The 21,570-nt window shown below is 38.1% G+C and overlaps 1 protein-coding gene across 6 annotated transcripts in view; it reads left to right on the top strand.

The window, feature by feature from the left end:
• ptprk (protein tyrosine phosphatase receptor type K) overlaps positions 1–21,570 on the top strand; it is a 113,610-nt gene that overhangs the window by 78,582 nt on the left and 13,458 nt on the right. For 5 of the 6 annotated variants that reach the window (XM_028604814.1, XM_028604812.1, XM_028604811.1 and 2 more), the window contains exons 11-21: positions 1,663–1,845; positions 2,867–2,986; positions 3,601–3,710; positions 3,823–4,024; positions 4,116–4,221; positions 4,661–4,733; positions 5,016–5,138; positions 5,796–5,870; positions 6,225–6,261; positions 11,313–11,448; positions 18,464–18,624. In XM_028604814.1, the coding sequence (XP_028460615.1) occupies positions 1,663–1,845; positions 2,867–2,986; positions 3,601–3,710; positions 3,823–4,024; positions 4,116–4,221; positions 4,661–4,733; positions 5,016–5,138; positions 5,796–5,870; positions 6,225–6,261; positions 11,313–11,448; positions 18,464–18,624 (1,326 nt within the window). Of the gene's footprint in view, positions 1–1,662; positions 1,846–2,866; positions 2,987–3,600; positions 3,711–3,822; positions 4,025–4,115; positions 4,222–4,660; positions 4,734–5,015; positions 5,139–5,795; positions 5,871–6,224; positions 6,262–11,312; positions 11,449–18,463; positions 18,625–19,526; positions 19,563–21,570 lie in introns of all 6 variants that reach the window. The other variant, XM_028604815.1, reaches the window with a different exon arrangement.

Raw genomic sequence — 21,570 nt, 5'->3', positions numbered from 1 at the left:
CTGTCTTAATTTTGCACATATTTCTGTTACTGTAGTCCTATTTACTATTTCATTATTTCATCCATGCGTGGCGCAGCGGATCCGTGCGCTCTGTCACCTGCCGTGGAGACACTGGCCTCACTAACCTCTCCTCCTCTGAGCCGGGTCTCCCTCGCGCTGAACTCAGTTTCACTGAGCCTACTAACACTTAGAAAATAAATTGCATTACATCAGTGAGTTCAAACTGCTTATTGTGCGTAATTTGGACTGACACTGAGATGCATGTTGTTCTGTAACTGGTGTGGCGCTGCCACTATTCTCTTGATTTCCACTTGGACATTAGACATTTTTTTGAGTGAAAGAGATATTAGATTTAGCATATATCATCACAGGTAACAAGCTAACCATCGCAAAGTGTTGTGCTAATGCTGGGAACATGCAAATTGTATCTTTATAGTTGTATCCATATGATGCGACAGACTTAGGTTAATATTTCACCAGGTCCGAGGGCTAGAAGGATGTGTTAAGTAGACCCCATAAAGTTATCCTACAACTGATTCTGATACTGTACTGTATGGATGGTAGCTACAGCACATGCTTTGAATTCAGAAGATTTAACAATACAGTGTTAGGGACAGATCAGATGGCCAGAGACTTGAGACTTGACTTGGACTTGTGGCAAAAGACTTGAGACTTGACTTGAACTTGCCCCTCAAAGACTTGAGACTTGACTTGGACTCGAGCTCAAAGACTTGAGACTAGACTTGGCCTTGCAAAAATGACTTGTGAACATCTCTGACTCAACCTCACCAATCTTCATTCGGACTTCATTAAGTATTTCAAAAAGACTAGAAGAAAAGTACATGTTTGTGTTCCATTTCAATTTGTGAGTGATATCTGCTCTCGTTGGAGAGGTGGTTTCCTTACCCACAGAAATAACTCTTCTACAACAATTTTTAGTATCTAAAGATGATAGCTTTTCTACAGAAAATGGCAGCTCTTCCAGGTATATATCTCCATCTTTACTGTTGAATGGGTGGAGAAGCACAAGTTGGTAAACATTCATGAGAATGTAATGCCTGATATATAGTGGACTGATATGAGCAGGCAGGAAGTAGATGGGAAAATGTTTGGTTTTGTGTTTGTGGTCTGTGTGTGTGTGTGTGTGTGTGTGTGTGTGTGTGTGTGTGTGTGTGTGTGTGTGTGTGTGTGTGTGTGTGTGTGTGTGTGTGTGTGTGTGTGTGTGTGTGTGTGTGTGTGTGTGTGTGTGTGTGTGGAGGTGGGTGGGTGGGTTCTGGGGGTTATTGATCCAGTTAAATGAGCCAGTTAAGGTAATTAAAGCCCTGGGCAGACTGGAGAGAAGGTAGATTATATTGACAATAACCGTTCTAAATTCACATAAAAGATGGAAAGCAAAGACGCGCCTTGTAGAAGTTATTGCATTTGAAAAATGGTTGAATGGCAGCGAGGAGCAGAAAAAGATCTTCGTAAACAACCCTTGTTTTATCTTGGGGAAAATGTTGATTCAGCACTCTTGCTTTGGCAACACAAAGTACATTTGCCTCTTACAGTGCACCAGGCATATTTATGATCAGAATGCTACAGTCTAACACAGTTCATGTGTCAATAATCTGTTGGGTCACTGAGGAAACTCTTTCCTTGTTATCATCTGTTTCTCTGTAGAACCTATGCGGACTCCTAAGAGGCTAAAGATTGCTGAGACCAGGTCTCGTCTGATAGCGGTGGACTGGGAGTCGCTGGGTTACAACATCACTCGCTGTCACACCTTTAACGTCACCATCTGCTACCGTTACACGACTGCCAACAACCGCAGCAAAGACGAATGCTTGGACATGGACCCTAAAGGTAATACTCAGTTTAACTGTTAATACAGCCTTTGTTACCATTACTTATACTGCTGTTTTCACTGTTATTCAATTCAATTCAATTTTATTTATAGTATCAAATCATAACTTAGGTTATCTCGAGACACTTTACAGATAGAGTAGGTCTAGACCACACTCTATAATTTACAAAGCCCCAACAATTCCAACAATTACAGTAATTCCCTCAAGAGCAAGCAGTGCAACAGTGGCGAGGAAAAACTCCCTCTTGGGAAGAAACCTCGGACAGACCCAGGCTCTTGGTAGGCGGTGTCTGACGGGCCGGTTGGGGGTGTGATGAACAGTGGCAATAGTAGTCACATTAATAATGGAACAGTGACTGGATGTAGCGGGAAGCTGCAGGGTTCAGCAGGAAGCAGCATGACATTGCAGGGCACCGCTGAGCTCAGCAGGGAGTGCAGCAGGACCACGGCGACAGCTGGAACCAGGATCTTGGTGCCAATGTTCTCCAAGGAAATACGCTAGGGGAAAAAACATAAGGACTCCGGGGAGTAAACTCCCTAGAAGATAGGATTAGTAACAAGCATTTCTGGGACGGGATACACACAAATAGTAATAGTAATAGTAATAGAAAGGGAGAGGAGAGAGCAGCTCAGTGTGTCAAAGGAAGGAAGTCCTTGTTATACATTGAATATGACAATATAAAAGAATGCAGTATTACATTTGTAAAGGCTGCATTATGGGTATCTTTCTTAAAGCAAATGATAAGTTAATAAAATACTAATACAAATGTAGCTGATAGAGAACTGTCTGGTTGATAAGCCAACTCCTCATATCATTTCTGAAATACTGTACTTTATAATAAGAAGATACAGTACATGTCATTGAGGAGTCCAGTGACCAACAACACCCACAACCAATCAAATAATATGAGAAAATGATCAGCAGACTCAATAGAACAATAATTGTTAGTTGCAGCACTAAAATGATATACATTATTATTTTACAATATCATGTATTTTTTCTTCTCTTTTTCTTCTTAGCACCACGCCACTTGGTGGGAAACCTGCCACCCAACACCAACGTCAGTCTGAGGATGATTCTGACCAATCCAGAGGGACGGAAAGAGAGTGACGAGACCGTCATACAAACTGATGAAGATGGTGCGATAAACAAAGCACACTTCATTTTTGTATCTATGTATTTATTTTCTCATTTAAAAAAAATAATTTATATTTAACTTATTGTGTTAACTTTTGAAAAAAGAGTAAAAAGTAAATGCTTCTAATTCTGTGAGCTTATTTACAGGTACTTTGACATCTTAGGTGACACAACAGGCCGCTGTTGGGAAGTAAATTAAACAAATTAAAAAGCACAAAGACAATCCTGACTAGTGCTAGGCTGTTGTAAATTAACAAGAAATGTCACATTTGACCTTTGTCACTGATATTTTTGGAGAAAGTCACATTTAATTAAGAAAACTCTTGCGCTATAACTTTGGGTACACTTCAACCTGGTTCAGCAAAGTCACAATGTATTCCTGTTGTTGGTATGTTTTTACTAGGAGCTCCTTCACATGGAGGAGCGAATGTTTGTGAGCATTTTATAATTTTGTGTGTGTGTGTGTGTGTGTGTGTGTGTGTGTGTGTGTGTGTGTGTGTGTGTGTGTGTGTGTGTGTGTGTGTGTGTGTGTGTGTGTGTGTGTGTGTGTGTGTGTGTGTGTGTGTGTGTGTGTGTGTGTGTGTGTGTGTGTGTGTGTGTGTGTGTGTGTTAACAGTCCCAGGGTCAGTTCCCAGTCAGTCACTAAGAGCCACTCCATTTGAAGACCGAATTCTTCTTTACTGGAAGGAACCAGCTGAACCCAACGGAGTCATCATACAATATGAGGTACTATAAGCAGAAACAGTGGGAACAGTAATTGTTGCAGCCAAACTTTCACTCAGCTCAGTCTGTGGGATATATGTATAAACCGGAATTTTGTCTCTCTGCCTCGCCTCAGATCAGCTACAGTGGTGTGCGTTCATTTGACCCGTCGGTGCCTCTCCAGCGGCCAGGACTCACAGTGTCTCTGCCCTCCAACGCCACCCATCACCTGTTTTCCCAGCTCCACCCAGGTGTCACATACCAGCTCTCTATACGCGCATCCACCTCCAAAGGGTTCGGTTCTGCAACCACGCTCAACGTGACTACTAATATTTCAGGTAGAAAATAAGTTTTAATATGTTTTATTGTCACAAAATGTGATAAAAGGTGATACATGGACACTAATACAGACTCTTGCTCTTTCTTCAGCCCCCACAATAGATGAGTACGATGGGTCAGAGGCCTTTCTGAATGAAACTGCAACAACCATCACTGTCCTGCTCAAACCTGCCCAGGCCAAGGGAGCTCCTATAAGGTACATGCATACATATACAGTATATACCCAGACCCAAACTTTTGTTACACCAGCCTGTAATTGGCTATATGTCTTCATACTCTCCATAGTCCATATTTATTACTTTTAGCATGTAGTTGGTGTGTATATTGTACATATATTGTATTCTCCTTTAATGTAAAGCAACCAGTAAGCCATGAAAAGTGTTCAAACTTGAACATGTGCATTACAGTACAATCAGTTATTATAATAATTATGCCAACCTTGTTATTTTGGGGATTAACGTGGAGGTTTTCTTTGACACGTCAAAAAACAAGTTGATAAACAGTAATTAAATGAGCAAGGCCCCATAAACATGACACTACACAACCTACGTTTGAAATATTTCATTAACCAAGTGTATTAGTGAATAAACAAAAACTCATTTAATAACTTATTTACATTGTCTTCTTGTCCACAGTGCATACCAGATTGTAGTTGAGGAAGTGAATCCTCAGCGGACACGTCGTCAAGCTTCCTCTGATTGTTATGAGGTGATTATTAATCTGTTCTAAATACATTTAACAAGCCATGCCTTTACAGCCTATCTAATGTGCATATATTTGTTTGCTAACATACAATATAAAGAGTTTAATTCCAAAAAGCATAACTAGCCACCATTTGGCTCGATCAACTATTGGACATTTGGATTCCCAACTCTTACAAAGCAGTCCTTTTATTTGCAGAAAAAAACTCATTTTTAACTGACTTACATTGTATATCTAAGACAGATTTATGAACATATCATTTTAATGTAAAAATATCTTCTTTCCCAGGTCCATGTTTCTTACCACAGTGCGTCTAGCGGTGGATCTCCATATTATTATGCCGCCCAGCTGTCCCCCAGCAACCTGCCTGAGCCGCTCCCCTTCACTGTTGGAGACAACAAGACATATCAGGCAAGGCCTTTTATCTGAGCAACATATTCTGTACGTAGTGCAGCAAAAATGTCAAGTCAAAAGATAAATCAAATAGAAATCATAGTAAACTCATAGCTTTAAATGCAGAAGAATAAGGATGTGAAATACTCATAGGCAAAAAGCTAACAGAAAGGGGGGAATTATGTTAACTTGGGTTTTTATAATATACTGTAATAAAAGGGGTTGTATGCGCTTATTCGCTTTCTGGCAGTGAGTTACTTAAGAAACAGCAAATTGTTATTTTAATGATTTTCATTTTCTATGTGGTAAACTAACGAGATATAATAATTATATTTATTGTAGTTTGTTAGCTGTGTGTGTGCTGGTAGGCAGTATTTGTTAGCAGATTGTTGGCTATATGTTCCTATTTAGCGTACAGACTATGACTATACAGACTCAGACATAAGAATGGTATTGATCTTCTCATCTAAATTCAGCAAAAAAAAGCGAATAAGGGTATTTCTCAAAATGTTGAACTTTTCCTTTGACAAGATTTGAAATATCCTGCTTACTGACTCAAAAGAAGCAAGCCAATAGGGCATAAAACAAATCCTCATTTGCAAAGAATTAGTAGCTGACAATCTACGTATTTTGAGCCTCCAATAAAGTTGATGATCGCTTTCTTTTAATCCCCAGGGTTTCTGGAATCCTCCACTGGCCCCGAGAAAGAACTACAACATCTACCTTCAAGCTGTTAGCAGCACAGAGAGAGTAAATATATATTTACTCGTGTGAAGACGTACTAAACACGAAGTGAACTCACAACTCTCACCTTCTAGCTGCCATAAATAAATATACTTACTGTATATTTATTCACATTCAAAGACGCACTAATTACAGTGCGCATCCCAGCTTCTACCTGCAAGCAGTCATGCCTTATGAGAGTACTTAAAACTACAACATATCTGCAGGCAACTGAATACACCCTACTTGTTTTTCATATATATTTTAAACATATTTTCACATATATACAGTCTTTAATAATATACAAAGTCACATTCTCTTTGTTAATGCTATAGTGTGTTGTGTGTGCTATTATTGTTTTGTTTTGTTGTTTTTCTTTAGGAAACTAAGACACAGTGTCTGAGGCTGGCGACTAAAGGTAAGAACACACTGTCACTGTTGATACCACTGTATGTCCAAAAAACAGAGCCCAGATCAATATTAACTTGACAATCAGATGCAACTCAGGGGTTAAAAAATGTTTCCCGAATTTGGCTGCTGAGAAAAAAATGCAGAATACATTTTTGGATATCACTAATGATATTAAAGTGTGTCCAGTCAACTTTGCTTATCGTCTGTTGTTAAGTTGCTTACCGTCCCTTCATGTTTGTTGTTAATCCAATATTTTATATGACTGATGTAATGATTGTTTTGATACTTGTATTTTAAGTATAAGTGGGGACGATGTATTGTTTTGCATGTAAGAGAGAGAAAACGCGTTGATGTTAAATGTTTGTGTGCAGATTTAGCCTCTGTATGTGCACGTAGTCTAAATGTCATGTTTTTACCATCAGCCATATGTTGATAGATTATCAGACTGGTTTAATCCCCGGGCAACTACACACACACACACACACACACACACACACACAAACACAGTTTTCAGGAAAGATTTTTTAGAAATGCGGCTGATGGATCAGAGTTTAGCTGTGTAGAGTAAAACCAAGGATAAACAGAAAAATACATTAACGTGTTTTCAATGAAATTGACAATCCTGGTGGCTGGTAGCGTTGAGCTTCAAAGAACAGCGAAGTCAATTAAGTGTTTGTGGCTGGTAACGCAAAACTAGAAAGCTGATTACTTGAATATTGTACTTGCCAGCTATCTTCCTTCTACTATTTTGGGTGTTATTATGGTAAACAAGTTCTAATCACTTTCTGCACCCAGCTGAGGGTCCTTGCTTTGACCTTCTAGTGCCAAAGGAGCATAAAACCAGACCGTAAAAGTGATATCATTTTCAAAGCAATCAGCCATAATGTTTGTAGAATGAAGCATTGTGGCTGATTGATTTGTATATTTTTATAAAGACCAATCTAGGATCAGACCGAAAAGTAGCTTAGGCTACAAGTACTGTGGCATGTGGCATCGTTCCATGCTATCTCCTTGTTCCTATAAAATGAAATAAGTTCAAATATGATAAGGATCTAGTTGAAAAGAACTGGAATTGTTCATCTACAGAGTACAGAGTTCAATGTGACGAAGACATGTCAGCCAGTAGGCTCATGGGAAATTGGGATAGATCAAAGGTGGGATTCAATCCCTACAGTGCCTGTAAGGTGTCATGTTTCCGTGCCGTCGAGTTGCCGTGTTTCCGGTGTCATCATATTTCAACAATTGCTGGTGGTTGTAGTTACTAGAACAGGTTGGTTACTTCGCTAAAGGCTTAGAAAGAGATGACACGCTGTCGTTTTAGCCTGAGGAGGTCTAAGTGAAGTTTATTTTAGTTTTTTTTTTTTATTTTATAAGGCAGCAAGGCACTAATGGACAGAGAGGTCAGACGACTGTCCCTTCCTTTCTCTCTCTGTCCTTCTGCATGTGTGTGTCCGCTCAACCTTACATCCGAGAGGGAGGATTAAGCGATGGTGGTCCTATTAGGTCATCTGGGGTATTGTGTATTGTCATTGCTGCCTCAGGGTGTGTGTGTGTGTGTGTGTGTGTGTGTGTGTGTGTGTGTGTGTGTGTGTGTGTGTGTGTGTGTGTGTGTGTGTGTGTGTGTGTGTGTGTCTGTGTGTGTCTGTGTGTGTCTGTGTGTGTGTCTGTGTGTGTCTGTGTCTGTGTCTGTGTGGGTAAGTTGAGTGTTAGTGTACTGACCTGGATAATTTTTTCCAGACATTAAGAGCTACCGCCGACATTATGAGGTCAGGTCTTAGGACTCAGAAGCTTTTAAAGATTGTTTTTCTTTTTTGTTATGTCTTGTTTTGATACCCTTTGCCCAATGACTGGTCCGACAGTCAGTAATAATAAAAAAGTAGACGCAACCTCTAAGTGTGGTGTAGTATATGCAAAATGATTTGCAGTCATAGTCAGGACTTGTTTAACATAAAACAATAAATGGCCAGATTTAACTTTTTTTAAAAGCAGAAGTAACTACAGCTAGACTTACTGGATTTTTGAAGCTGATATTGATGTCAATATTTAAGTGTTTAAAAAATCTGTGATATATCCAGATGACTTCACTGCCCAGCTGTTTTTGAAAATGATTTAGCCTTTTATGAAAAATAAACATAATATTTGTGACTGTTTTTTGTTGAGGTTTTTTTTTAGTTTAACTGTTGTGTGTTAGGGCTTAGGGCCACAGACAGGGAAGGTAGTTGGACAGAACTGATTGTTGTTTTGGTCTTTTTGTGGAATTTTCTGGCAATAAGAAAAATATAGAATAAAGTCAAACTAATCCTTTTGGCTGACACATCACTGCTAATGCTTCAACTATCAATCTGAGTCCGACGTTTAAGTGTAATATTGTTGCATAAGGACACGGTGCTGGATGGGGGCATTTCAGCCAGCAGAAACATTTTATAACAAAATATTATGTTAAGGACACAAATACTGAGGGAGATAAAAATAGAGAGATTGTGTTGTTGATATTTAGCATTAGAAGTGGATTATTTTTTGATTGATGTATTGCATTATGTTGAGTTTTGTGCATATGTCTTTGTGTTGGATTATTTGGATTATCATAATGCATGATAATGTTCTTTCGTTGCAGTACGAACTATCCTGGTGTTATGGGATCAGATCATTAAGCTTAGGAGCATGAAAACCGATGCAGGCTCTCTTTCTGTTGACTTTCTGTGCATGATCAACATGGTTGAATCTCCACTACAGTGTGCACTCTGCCTGAAACACCATTTGTGAATTATATTCCAAACAGACCAAATCAGGGAGTTCAGAAATTCTCTGAAGTCATCAGGAACAGAAATGAGTTTGAGTACAAGTAATATACTGTGACATTTGGTGCAGAAACATCGGCCAGTTCCAGTCAAATTGCATTTCAAAAGCATTTCCCAATGAGAGCATGTCGCCAAGGATAACCTAAATACACTGAAAAGACACACGGTCAATTGAGAATTTCATTATCTGTGCATATGTTTTCAATTTCTAGTGTGTTTGCAGCTGAGAGTAGGAGTAGTGAGTGTGCAGAGTTCACTGGTTCACTACATTTGCCTTCAGGTGATACAACAAAATGAATGAGAAGCTGATATCTGCGTAAGCCTGTTGCTCAATTGACCCAGCTCCAGAAGGTGGTACAGGCCAATGATAAAAATAGGCAACTTCCACTGCTGCTGTGTTACTGTCTTTTAACTGGATTTTATATTGTCCTTTTTAGATTGAAATAGATTAGATTTTTAGCCGTGCTAGCGTCATGGCCCAAGGGACATGTTGGTTGGTTGGTTAACCACTTTGGTCCAGACTGAAATATCTCATCATTTACCCGATGGATTGTCATGAAATTTTGTACAAACATCCATGTCCCCCTCAGGATGAGTTGTAATTATATTTGTGAACCCCTGACTTTTCATGTAGCGCCACCATCAGGACAATTTTTTTAATTTGTTTAATACTTTGGTTTATGACCAAATATCTGCAAAACAAATTACTTAATAGTGCTTTGTGTTTTGTACTAATTAGGAAAGGTAAGCATGTTAATATTATAAACTAAGATGGTGAACAAATGTTATACCGGCTCATTTGTCATTGTGAGCACGTTAGCATTCTGACGTTAGCATTCTGACGTTAGCATTTAGCTCAAAGCACGGACTCTTGTTTCTTTGTTGTGTTGCTACAACTCTAGCTGCCTTAGTCCCAGATGTCTAATGTAAAACACATACTCACTTGTAAAATGTGCAGATATGAATTGTTCAGTAGAGGTGATTGTTGTGGGTAGAAGCAATCTATGTTGTTCATTATTACATGGCAATCATATTAAAGGAGAGTTAACTGTTAATGTCAATATTTCAATCTCTGTGCCAAATAAGCTCCTCAAACAAAACTTCTGGCTATATTTGGGTCACAAATGACAGTTACCATGGCATTTGTGTTTGCAGCTGTCTGACTTTGTATTACAAGGAATATTTAGAGTCTTGATATTTACCTGATCTTTAGCACAGGAATGATTAAACCTTCCTCACCACGTTCCTGACGTGAGGGCATTTTGTAAAGACATCTTGAGAGAAAACAAACACAGTTCCTGAGGCTGTTAGGTGGCATTCTTTTTCAGCCGTGGGTGACACAGGGTTGCAGGTATACTTCAAATAGTGCCAGGATTCAATAATTTGTATAACAGACTTACTGTCAGTGCAAGAGGGCAACATTTTAGAAATGTGGAGGTCTACGCAGTTGAAGATTCAGGGTTCCTGGAAAGCGTAGTTGGTTCGATTTGACTTGTTCGCTGCCCAAGAAGATTGTTTCAAAAATAGGGGTGGTTAGAAACATTATCACTTTTTTACTTTTTCTTTATCGGATACAGCACTTCACAGAAGATAATTGAAGATAATTTCAACTGTAGTGTTTGATTTTCAGTCTTTCTGTTTCTTAAACTACTGCTTAAAAAGTAGCCTGTCAATAAAAAGGAATATACAGGAAACTGGATATTTTATACATATGTATCCCCCAGATGGCTACCACCAGCAATGGTCACCATGATAACAGTACAAGAACACAAAGCAACCTCAAGCTCACAAAGCTTTTAGTACTTTAGTGAGTGATATCTCGGAGGTTAGTGTCAGTGACGTTTTTCAACTTCTGCTGTCCAGTAAACATTTACTCTGTGAGCTCATACAATGAAAAAAATATATACAAGTGAGAACTACAAATTGAAAAAACTACGAAGTACTTTTCATATCCTTTGTTTTAATTTTTTTTTTTCGCTGTTCTGCAGCATTCCAAGATGTTGCCATTTTTCTTAGAGAACTAAAGTTTTAAAGTCCCGTTGGAATGTCCCTTTAATGTAATTTCCTATCGAAACATACTTTCTTATAATGGTGATTTGTCACTTTGCATCTTGTAAATACACGTGTTTTTCAAATGGGAATGCAACATGACCTTTTGTTCACTCCTAATCCTACAAAAGAATAATTACTCTACTAATCAGGTAGTTTGAGCTGATATTATGTTATAGCCACATTATTACTGTTGCTTTATTGTTATTAGGTGCTACAGAGGAGCCAGAAGTCATCCCTGACCCCGCTAAACAGACGGACCGGGTGGTGAAGATCGCTGGGATCAGTGCTGGTGTTCTCGTCTTTATACTTCTGGTGCTAGTAGCCATCCTATTGGTCAAGAAGAGGTGAGTGACCGCTCCTAACCATGTGCGCTAAAGTAGCTTTAATGAAGAGTATCATGAAGAGTGCAAATACTACATGGACAACAGTACTACACCAACACAAATGCAGATGCAAGAACACGCAGACACAACTGTGCACCTAAATCCATTCTCTTGTGTGTTGGTCCAGTATTTGCTGTAGTAACACCATCTTCCATCCATCCACCATACACGTTGATCTCCCTTCAGAACCTCTTCGTGAAGTCTGTTCTGTTTTTAAGGGACTAAATATCGGATGGTATGTTTTCCTGAGATCCAAAGTGAAAAATATGGTGTTTCCAAAATTAGAAACTCCTGCCTCACAGTTGTGGGATTTAGCACAGGAGAGAACTGAAGCTTTGTTGGTTTTTTTTTCTTGTACAGTACAGCTGTTGAATCAAACTAGACAAAACAACCACTCAGAACAGTCGACTCACAGAGCCAGAAAGAGAACCACAGTGAAAGAGATCCTCAAGCAGAAGATTTCAAGCAACCTTTCAAGATAAAAATTAGAAAATTCCAACACACATGGATTATAAAAACACATAAAAGACATAATATCTAATAGAAACCTAGAATGTGGTATTTTAGAGGTGAAAAGAGACATATATGAAGTTCCATTATGCATTGAAAAGGATATTTTGGCAAAGTTGATTGAGGGGAAAAAGCAAAATGTTGCACAGTGAATAGAATGTAAGGGGTTGGAAGGTGTTTGATTGAAGTTAGGGATAGAGGTGTCTATAACCTAGGTTCACACATAGAAGAATTCAAGCACAACAATTTCTCATTTAGTGTAATGTGGTGAACTGGATTAAACACGTAAAAGGGGTTTGTACTGGTGTCATTAAGGCTTTTTAGAGACTGAAAGTGGGATATCTCTTTATATACTGTATCTTCCTTCACTTTGAGAACAGCGTCGAGAAGAGTCTCAGTTGGTCTTTGTGTCACTTTAACGTTTTGGCTTGTGATGTGTTAGTTTGGTGCATGGCTCCACCATGTGGTGGCTGAACACAGCTACAACAGCAGCTGAATCATACAGGTCTTTTTTGCAGTAGATCAAACTGTTTTTAGACAGTAGGTGACTTGTATATACAGTATGGCTGTAACATTTCCTTTAGAAACCTTGTAGTCTTATGTTATCATTCTATTTCTGTAAGATGACTGTATGTCTATGAAGCACTAAAATGTGTTTACTTTTCAGTGTTCCACATGAAACATGTTGTTTTGGGTTTATTAACATGACATCAGGTTCATCATTCCAGCTATGACACACTGTAAGGCAAATCACAGTGGCTTATTTGAATTGTGAAATATTATCACGTCATCATCATGCTTTAAACGCAAACCCCCATCTCAAGTCTAGACAATTTTTGTTTTGCATATAACCTGCTCTCTATTCATCAAATCTAACCTGAGCAACTGCAAGGTTACATGAGGTAGAATTATGTCTTTGTACTTTTCAGGGCCTGCGTTTGCATATGTGTGTATGCACATTTCTAAGTCATGCACACAAGTGTATGTGTGTAATAATTAACTATTACTTAACACGCCGTTTTTTCCAGTGACCTTTTAATTAAAATCTGGTGTTCAGGGAACCTGAGTGCCTCATTAAAAAGAGAATAATTAGGAACTTAATTTGCATATTCAGGACAGATACATGCATGTTGAGTGCCTCATATGACATCCTTTCTTATTATGATAAAAAGTATCAACATAAATAGCTTGATTCGCTCATTGATCCCCATGTATCTTGAACATGTTACGAGAAATGCAGGATTAATTATCATTAACTTGTAATTATCAACTGTCTCTTTCAGGAGATACACTGAAGTATTGCATTGTGCCAGAGGCTTTAGAGAGCAACCAGGAAAACAGTTTCTCAATAACAACCAATCGTGATCTCACTCAGCCAATCCAAAAAATCAGAGACATTAAATATCAGACAGTAATGAACTCTTGTCACAGGAGAACTTTGCTCTTGCAGCCCCTGACCTACAGATTTTTATTCTAATTCTCTTAATGAATTCATGTGATTCAGCAGTCATGTTGCCGACTTAGTGTCAAAGTGTAATTGTAAATGATATCCCAAGGACCTGAGCTTCAAGTGTTGGGTAGAATGTTCTATTTATTGCCAAAGCTGCTACTATTCCACGATACCTGGCAGTGTTTGAAATATATTCACATTCATCCAAAAACTTAAGTGTTTCATCCACAGTTTGCACTCAGTGGCTGGCCTGATTACTGTAACATGTATTACTCAACATTACTTGTCCCTTTTGACTAAAGAAAATTGGTCCAAACTGAAAGATAAAGTATTTTTGGTAGGCGCCTGTTATTAACTACTCTGTGTGCACAGCTGGGAGGAACTGAATTCAGTGTTTGTTGTTGTTTTGAACTGAACCAGCTCAAGCTGCATTCATGCTTTTGAGCTGGAGGAAATGTTAGCACTAGATCACTGAGAGTTCAAGGACTTCAACAGCATGACAATGTTCCTCTAAAGTAAAACATTAAAATGTTATATTTAAGTGTGTTTCTGACAGGTTGAAACAATATATTACCAGCATCAACAACCGGAAATGAATGGTATTTTTGGAAACAAAATATTTTCAAGGTATATACTGTGTGTGGTATTTTTACATAACTTTTTTTTTTAGTTACATTTTTGGTTTGATTTATGAGAACACATGAGATTGTGCGGCAACCAACATTGATCAACTCATGACAGCAGTTTCTGGTTGAGAAAACATTTGCATATCTCTATTGTATAGAAAATTGAGAGTGAGTCCTAAAAACTTGGTTTCATTTAAAATGTATCTTTGTTTTGATAAAAACAGACCTGACATGTAATCATTAATGTGTAACTAAACTGTGACTACTGACAACTGGCAGAAATGGTTTTAATTTTTATGATTTGTGATTTTATGTCACCCTCATGAGTGTGAAGCTATGTTGACGGCATTTGGTAGTTTTTCATAAAGGTTTCTGGGGAGATCAATCTTCATTGTCATTGAACCTTTACAACTTTGAACAATACTGCATCTTTAAAATGGTGGGACATGATGACATCGCAATGACATCATGCTTGCTTTGCAGGAAGCGAGCTGCGTGGTGCAACAGATCGGATAGCTTTGTATCAGTTTTGACAAATTGTTTACTTTCAGTAGGAGTAAGTAAAGGTGATTGGCTGATTAGGGCTTAAAAATCTCTGATCAGGGCCTTCCGGTTACAGTAAATTCAGCTTAAAAATATTGCATGAATATTTTAAATTTGACACCTTCAGAAGTAAAGACGAGAAAGACTGCACGTTAATAGTTTAAAATTGATAGTTCGTTGTTATTTTAGTAATATTTTTTTTATAAATCTCTTAGCTTGTTTTTTAAGTATTTATTTAGCATTTAAATTGAACCTTTTAAAGAAATAGGGCCCATAGTTATAACAACCCCTTGCATGACCCTCAAGTCGTAGCAATCAAAAGGTGTTTCTTCTGTTTCTGTTGTTGCTGGTTGGGACAGGACAGTATTGTCCTAATTTGCATATTCATGACCCTGTCTCATTCTTTGCTTTCTGATTGGCTCACAACCCCAGGAGGACCTACTATTCATACTCTTATTACCTGTAAGTAAACAACCAATCAACAATCAGCTCACCCAGCTGCTGTTATCTTATTGGGCAAATTATTAGTGGCTAGTTGTTGTTATTTTTAAAGATGCAGTATACTTTTTTCAAGACAAAACACATTTTCAGCTCTAACCAACCAGCCAAAGCCATCCTCATTGACGCCTTGCCAGGGTGGGGGTCAGTTCACTTTCACATCAGTCAGGTCAGGATTTTCAACCATTTATATAAATATTTTTAAATGCTTTGACATTAAAAACGTTTTCTCGAGCAAGAGAATCCTTGCTGGTTTCCTGTCAAAAAATATCTCCAAATAAATATATAAATGCTGAATCATAAGCAAATTTAATTTTAAAGGGACTGAACTGACAGTGAATTGACCTCAGCCCTGGTGTCCTCTACATGCTCCAAAGTTGCTCTGAAGCAGGCTTATAAAGGCCAAAGTAGGCCATAAACCAGAACAAAGCAAGCCAAAGTGGGACAACACAGGCCTAAGCGTGTTATTTGAAAAAAGAATGCTGCACTTGTGACTTGTAGCTCTTTGTGTGCATGTAGTCATGTGTTCATCCATCCACCCATCAAGTCACCGGTATCATGGTAACTCTGCTGCACATACTCAGTGTCTCTTTTCTGGTTCCCTCTCAGCTCTCTGTGTGGAGCACATGGCTCTGATTTTGGTAGTTATTGGTGGGTTTTCTCGTGTTGTGGGTACTCTTTACTTCTCTACTATGTCTGTTATTGTCTCTCACCGGCTGTGACCACAATGGACAATTCCACTTCCTTTAAAAAGAGGCGGGGTCTATTTAGTGCACTATTCAGCAGTAACAAAACACATCAATTAAGAAATATGGATATTTATTCATCACCAGCTTGTGTTTTTTATTTTGCACAATATTAAAGTAATGTAACGTGATTATTTTGTTAACTTTTGGATTACCTCAATACTGTACCAAATATTGGCATCACTGGCACTGTACTGTGATGTTTTTTTCCCTTTTCTGCTTTAAATACAAAATAATTAAGAGATTTTTTTTTTTTTTTCACTAACGTTAAAGGCCATGATAATAAATTGGCAACTGTAAGCTATGATTTCAATCAAGACTGGAGTAGTGTTGTGTGAGGCTCGTGAAGTGTTGAAATGTGTGCTCATTGGCATTGTAGTATATCCTTATTTTAAAATGTATTTTTAAAATTGTAATCCTGCTAATAATCCCTGTTTTTACTATCGGTAATATGATTACATCTTTTTTTCTGTAATTAAACAGAATACAGTTCCTTTTATGTATCTTGATTACGCTGTTCCATGTATTCTGTTACTGCCCAAGCCTGCAAATCAGTGTGTTATTAGTTATGGAGATAATATGTGTAGAAAAATGGGATTATTTGTTAATATAAAAATTCTGAAGTTGAAGTTAAATGGCAGGACAATTTGGCAACTTTTTGAATACATCTATCAGAAACAACATTTACTGTTCACAAATATTGTCCTCATACATTTATAAGGGGGGTGTGGCATGTTTTAGTTTTGTTAATCATTATTAAGCGAGTGTCTTCTTGGCATACATTTACCATTTTAATAATCAGGCATGTTCAGTGGATATTACAGTACTTTTTATAACACATATTGCGCTCAAAATCAATTTACAGTTTCATTTTACATATCAGACCTTAAAAATTATTTTAAATTATATTACTCTAGTTCTGGTCACAGCTACCCCCTCTCTTTCTCTCAGTTTCTACTTCTCTCTACTTTCTATACCATAAATATACAGTATAAGTACACAGAATATGGTGGTTTATGATATATGTATCGCCTTCTCTCTGATTTTCATGTCTTCTGTTGAACAACCAGTACTACACTCACAAACACCCACATAAACAGCTACACCTGGTCAGCAGTTAAATCACTGTTCCTGAGTGAGTGAATGTGAGTGTGTGTGTCTGTCTGTCTGTCTGTCTGTCTGTCTGTCTGTCTGTCTGTGTGTGTGTGTGTGTGTCTCTGTGTGCATTGTGTGTGTGGTCTTAGAGGTGGAGGTGGAGTTGGTGTATTTTGGGGTGAAGAGGTAAAATATACAATAAAACAAAGCATGCTTTCTGTCTGTTTACTGGGGAAAAGTCAGAGCTGTACATTTTATCAGTTATGCAACAATCAAACATTTATTTCTTCATCAAAACTCTGAGAGAATATTTTTTTACATTTATGTTGGACCTCAAACTGCTATACAAGTTAGAGACTAACTAATTTAAAGCAGGTCAACTAAAAACGTAATAAATGTTGGTTTTGCTACAACAGAAGTTGTCCTAACTGATATATATCTGTGGCTCTGGGTACAAAATGTTCCTGCATGCTCTGTCATGCTCAAAGTATTAAGCCCTTTACAGTTATTTTTCCTGGGATTTTATGGATGTTAAACCTGTAAATTATAACCTTTTTAATCTGTTAATTTTCTTCACCAGGCACCGGTCTTTATGATAAAGAAAGGTTTATGTTGCTTGCAACATTTAATTCCACAATACAAAAACAACCTGTGAAGAAAAATTGCAGATTAAAATTTAAAATCAGGTATCCCTAAAGGTGTCTTTTTCCTAGATAGACAATGAATCTGTCTCTCAAAATTCTGGACCGACTATTAATGATGTCACCGGAGTGCTACTACTCATCTGATGATAACGGTGGTACTTTGTTTGCTAAATGGTTTTTCCTGAGCTCCCATAGATCATAAGTCATCCCCTTACTGCTGTTGTAATTGGTATTTTCCTATCTTTGCTGTCGGATGAAAACCCAAATATTTAATATTGCTGTGAATTTTTTCTTTTGTGTTTGTTTTCCTTTTCTCTTTGTGATAATGTAGAAATTTCATTAAATTACAATTATTTATTATTTTTTTTTCAGTTTCAGACAACTAGAAACATATTTGAAAATAAAACACTTTTAAAGGCTTTCATCTGACAGCTCATCTTTGGTAACAAGGTTTCTAACAGGTTTTCCCTTTGCTACTTGTCCCTGGTCTGTATTAGATGCTTTTTTCCCTCAGCTCTATAGCTGAGCCTGTTACATGCTGCCATTTACAAACAAGACTTTCCTCTACATCCCTCGCCTGCTCTCTCCTTTTTCCTTCCTCTCTTTTTCTCTTCTCCTCACCATTCGTCTTTTCTCCTTTTCTCTTCCTTGTTGGATCCAAACTCTGCATCTTGAATCAGCAGCCTGCAGCCCCCAGCCGTGCTTTCATCTCCAAAAAAGACGTGATACCACCTACTTCGTACTAGATCCTATTATACTTTAAAATTTTAGACTATTCCTTACAAGGCGGTGGTCTGCAGGCTAGCTGATGTTTGTGTATTTGTTTATAAGATGCCTGACTGTGTCTGTCTCTGCCCCCAACAGGAAACTGGCTAAAAAACGTAAAGATGCCATCGGAACAACACGGCAGGAAATGACTCACATGGTGAATTCCATGGATCGCAGCTATGCTGACCAGAGCACTCTGCATGGAGAGGATCCCATGGCTGTGACATTCATGGACTCTCACAACTACAACAACAGATGTAGGTTTAAAAACAAGATTAATATTGTAATTCTAACCATAAACAGTAGTATTAACCATGGGCTACCTCAAAACATAAAACTCATAAGTGCACTTGGAATCTAATATTCAGTTTTATCCTTTTTTATCTTTCCTTTCTTCTATCCTCACTGATAAGACTTGAATTTTGCAGTTGCAAGGTTATTCTTACTAACAGCCAGGTAACCGTTCTCAAGATCAGTTTTGATTGATGAATCTTACGCAAATTTTTTTGGTTCATCATTTAGTCTCTCTCCAAAATGTCCAAAATCAGGGAAAAATGTTCATCACAGCTTCTCAGATTATAAAGTGACGTCTTCAAATGTCTTGTTTTGTCTCACAAACCGTCCAAATCCCGAAAATATTCAGTTTACAGTGTTATAACACGGAGAAAAGCAGCAAATCCTCAAATTACAGAAACAGGAACGAGGTTATGTTTGGTATTTTTGCCTTGAAAATGATTGACACAAATTATTGACGATCAAAATGTTTGCCAATCACTGTTCGTTCAACTAATCATTTCAGCTGTTAAAAATAACAACTCAAGAATCGATTCAGCCTGATCGGTTTTACAGTTACAAAATTGGAAACAAAGACCAATAACAAAAAGTGCAGAAAAGTGTAGAAAGTGTACATGTTTATGTCTCGAAGAACTGCTGATAAATCATTTCTGTCGCAAGTTAAATAATTCATAGCTTTATAAGATCACGTTGAGCAAAAATTGTGGATGGTTTTCATGTTTAAGTCATGACTGGAGAACGTGTAGTCCATCAGGAGCCATACGGATTGAATTTTCCTGATGCGTACTGCTCACTTTTAGGTCCTCATGTACGTTTGAGTAACGTTGAAATTTAGAAAATCTCTTCACCGTGTTTCCTCCCACAGTGCCCAACGATCCTCTGGTTCCAACTGCTGTGCTAGGTGAGACTTGTAGCATGGTTGGATGTGTCACATTTACCATCAGCTCCCTTTAGTGATCACCCCTCTTCATCCTAAAGCCCCTGTGCTTGTAACCCCGTGTGTACATCTCAGCATTACGTGGGTCCCAGTTTTGTGTCCAAATAGCCAATTCAAATGTCAGACATTTGTCAAAGATTCCGTTAAATCCTGCATCCTGTCTTATGTACTTTGACCTCTGTCAAGTACCGTGTGTTTTGTGGGTGGATACCTTGGCTTGATTGAAAGTTTCCGTACCACAGTGTTGTCTCTCATCTACATTTTTGTAGATGAGTGTTTAAACACAACAAAAATACAAAATGTTGTTTTTGATGTTAAAATTATGTTTGGATTTGGTTCAAAGGCAATCTAACTATGTGTAATGTATGGAATATATGAGGATAGCAAAACTGTGTGTTCATCTTTTATCTTGTTTTTTTTACCACCTAGTGCCAACTGTCTTTGTAAAACATGGCCGGTACTAAAAACAACAGCCAAGCACTTCGTCTGTCATACTGTGTTTTCCCCAGGTTCAATCACTCCCAATCCCACCCATGGTTTCTGTTTCATACTGAGAGTGATTGATATTCACAGTAATTACCATCATTCTCCCTTTAGAGACCTCATTATTTCCACAGTTTGGAGTTGTTTTAAGGCATGCCATCTCCTGTCCCAAAAGTGACAGAAACTAATGCATACAGTAAAACGAGGAAGACAATTTGTCACAGTGCCACTGCAAAACGAGTGCAGATTAAATCTGTGACATCAAGTGACAGTGAATAACTTAGTGTCTACAGGCCTGTGTGTTTGGCAGGACCTTTTCTATGCACTGGATCTGGAGGTCTGCTTTAGTGTCTACCATCTGTGATACCCACTAGGCTTGTTTTGTAGCTGTAATTTCTGCCAAGTTGGATGTTACCTCAGCTCCAGTGTTGCACTGCAATGTTTTTATATTTAATTTATTCTAGTGTTGACACTGACCGCAGCATGATGTGGAGTTCTAACATACCCTTAAGGGCCCCACAATCCACGACACCACCCAACTGTGTTAATTAACTGATCCAGAGCCTCTAATTTGGAGTGAAGGCTGCAGTTACAGTCCGTCTTGGCCAGTCACATCACAGAGTGGGGAGAAGTAGCAGGAAGTAGCAAATTAAGAGGCAGTGTCGGGTTAAGTTTACTGTTAATTGGCCTGACGAGGGCTTAGGAAACCTTTAAATATCAGTAATGAGCTAACATGTTCTCAGAGCAGAGAAAAGCAGCAGTTGGATGAAATAAACAGTGTCAGTTAATAAACAGTGGTGAAGATGAAATCAGTCGGTTGTTCTGCAACCCCAAGCTGCTCCATTAAACCTGTCAGTCTGTGCATTACTGCTGCCAACTCACATTATTCCCCACAACACAGAAACCCTCACCTGGAAATTCTGCAACAATTTGACCCCATAATTGCCTACAACGGAAATACTTTTTCTATGTACAAGCTTCAAGTTAATTAAATCATATATACTATACTCACAATTGATAATTAAACCTGCAGCCTTTCTGCACTACAGTATATAGCAGATGCTTGCTCATCTGTGGTTAAAATGTATTGTTTTATTCCACATATAACAGATGTATCATGTAGCTCCAGATGCTGAAATATGTCAATGCGGTAAAGTTTGTAAATATTGAATAAAACCACTACCTTTGCTATTACAGTGGGTATGGAAAGTGTAGAAAGCTTGGAATAGTAGAGGGAAATTTAAGTATCAGTTACTAAATGAAGTAACAGAGTTGTAAATAGCAGTGGATGATACCACTAAAGGACATTGCAGTAGACTACGGCTTTTATGTTGCCATAAACATTGTTTTAGCAAAGTGGCACTTCATGTTTTTTGGCCATGCTCTGTAGTTTTGTGAGATCATCTGTTTTTTTAAATCATCCATTATGTGTAACGTTTAAGGTCCTTGTAGATCAAAGTTGTCGATGTAACCTGTAGTTCACATTTAG

Source organism: Perca flavescens, chromosome 18 (assembly GCF_004354835.1).
Source record: "Perca flavescens isolate YP-PL-M2 chromosome 18, PFLA_1.0, whole genome shotgun sequence".
Classification (NCBI taxonomy): Eukaryota; Metazoa; Chordata; class Actinopteri; order Perciformes; family Percidae; genus Perca; species Perca flavescens.
Note: the sequence above shows the minus strand (reverse complement) of the source record. Positions and strands in the feature narration are given on the sequence as shown.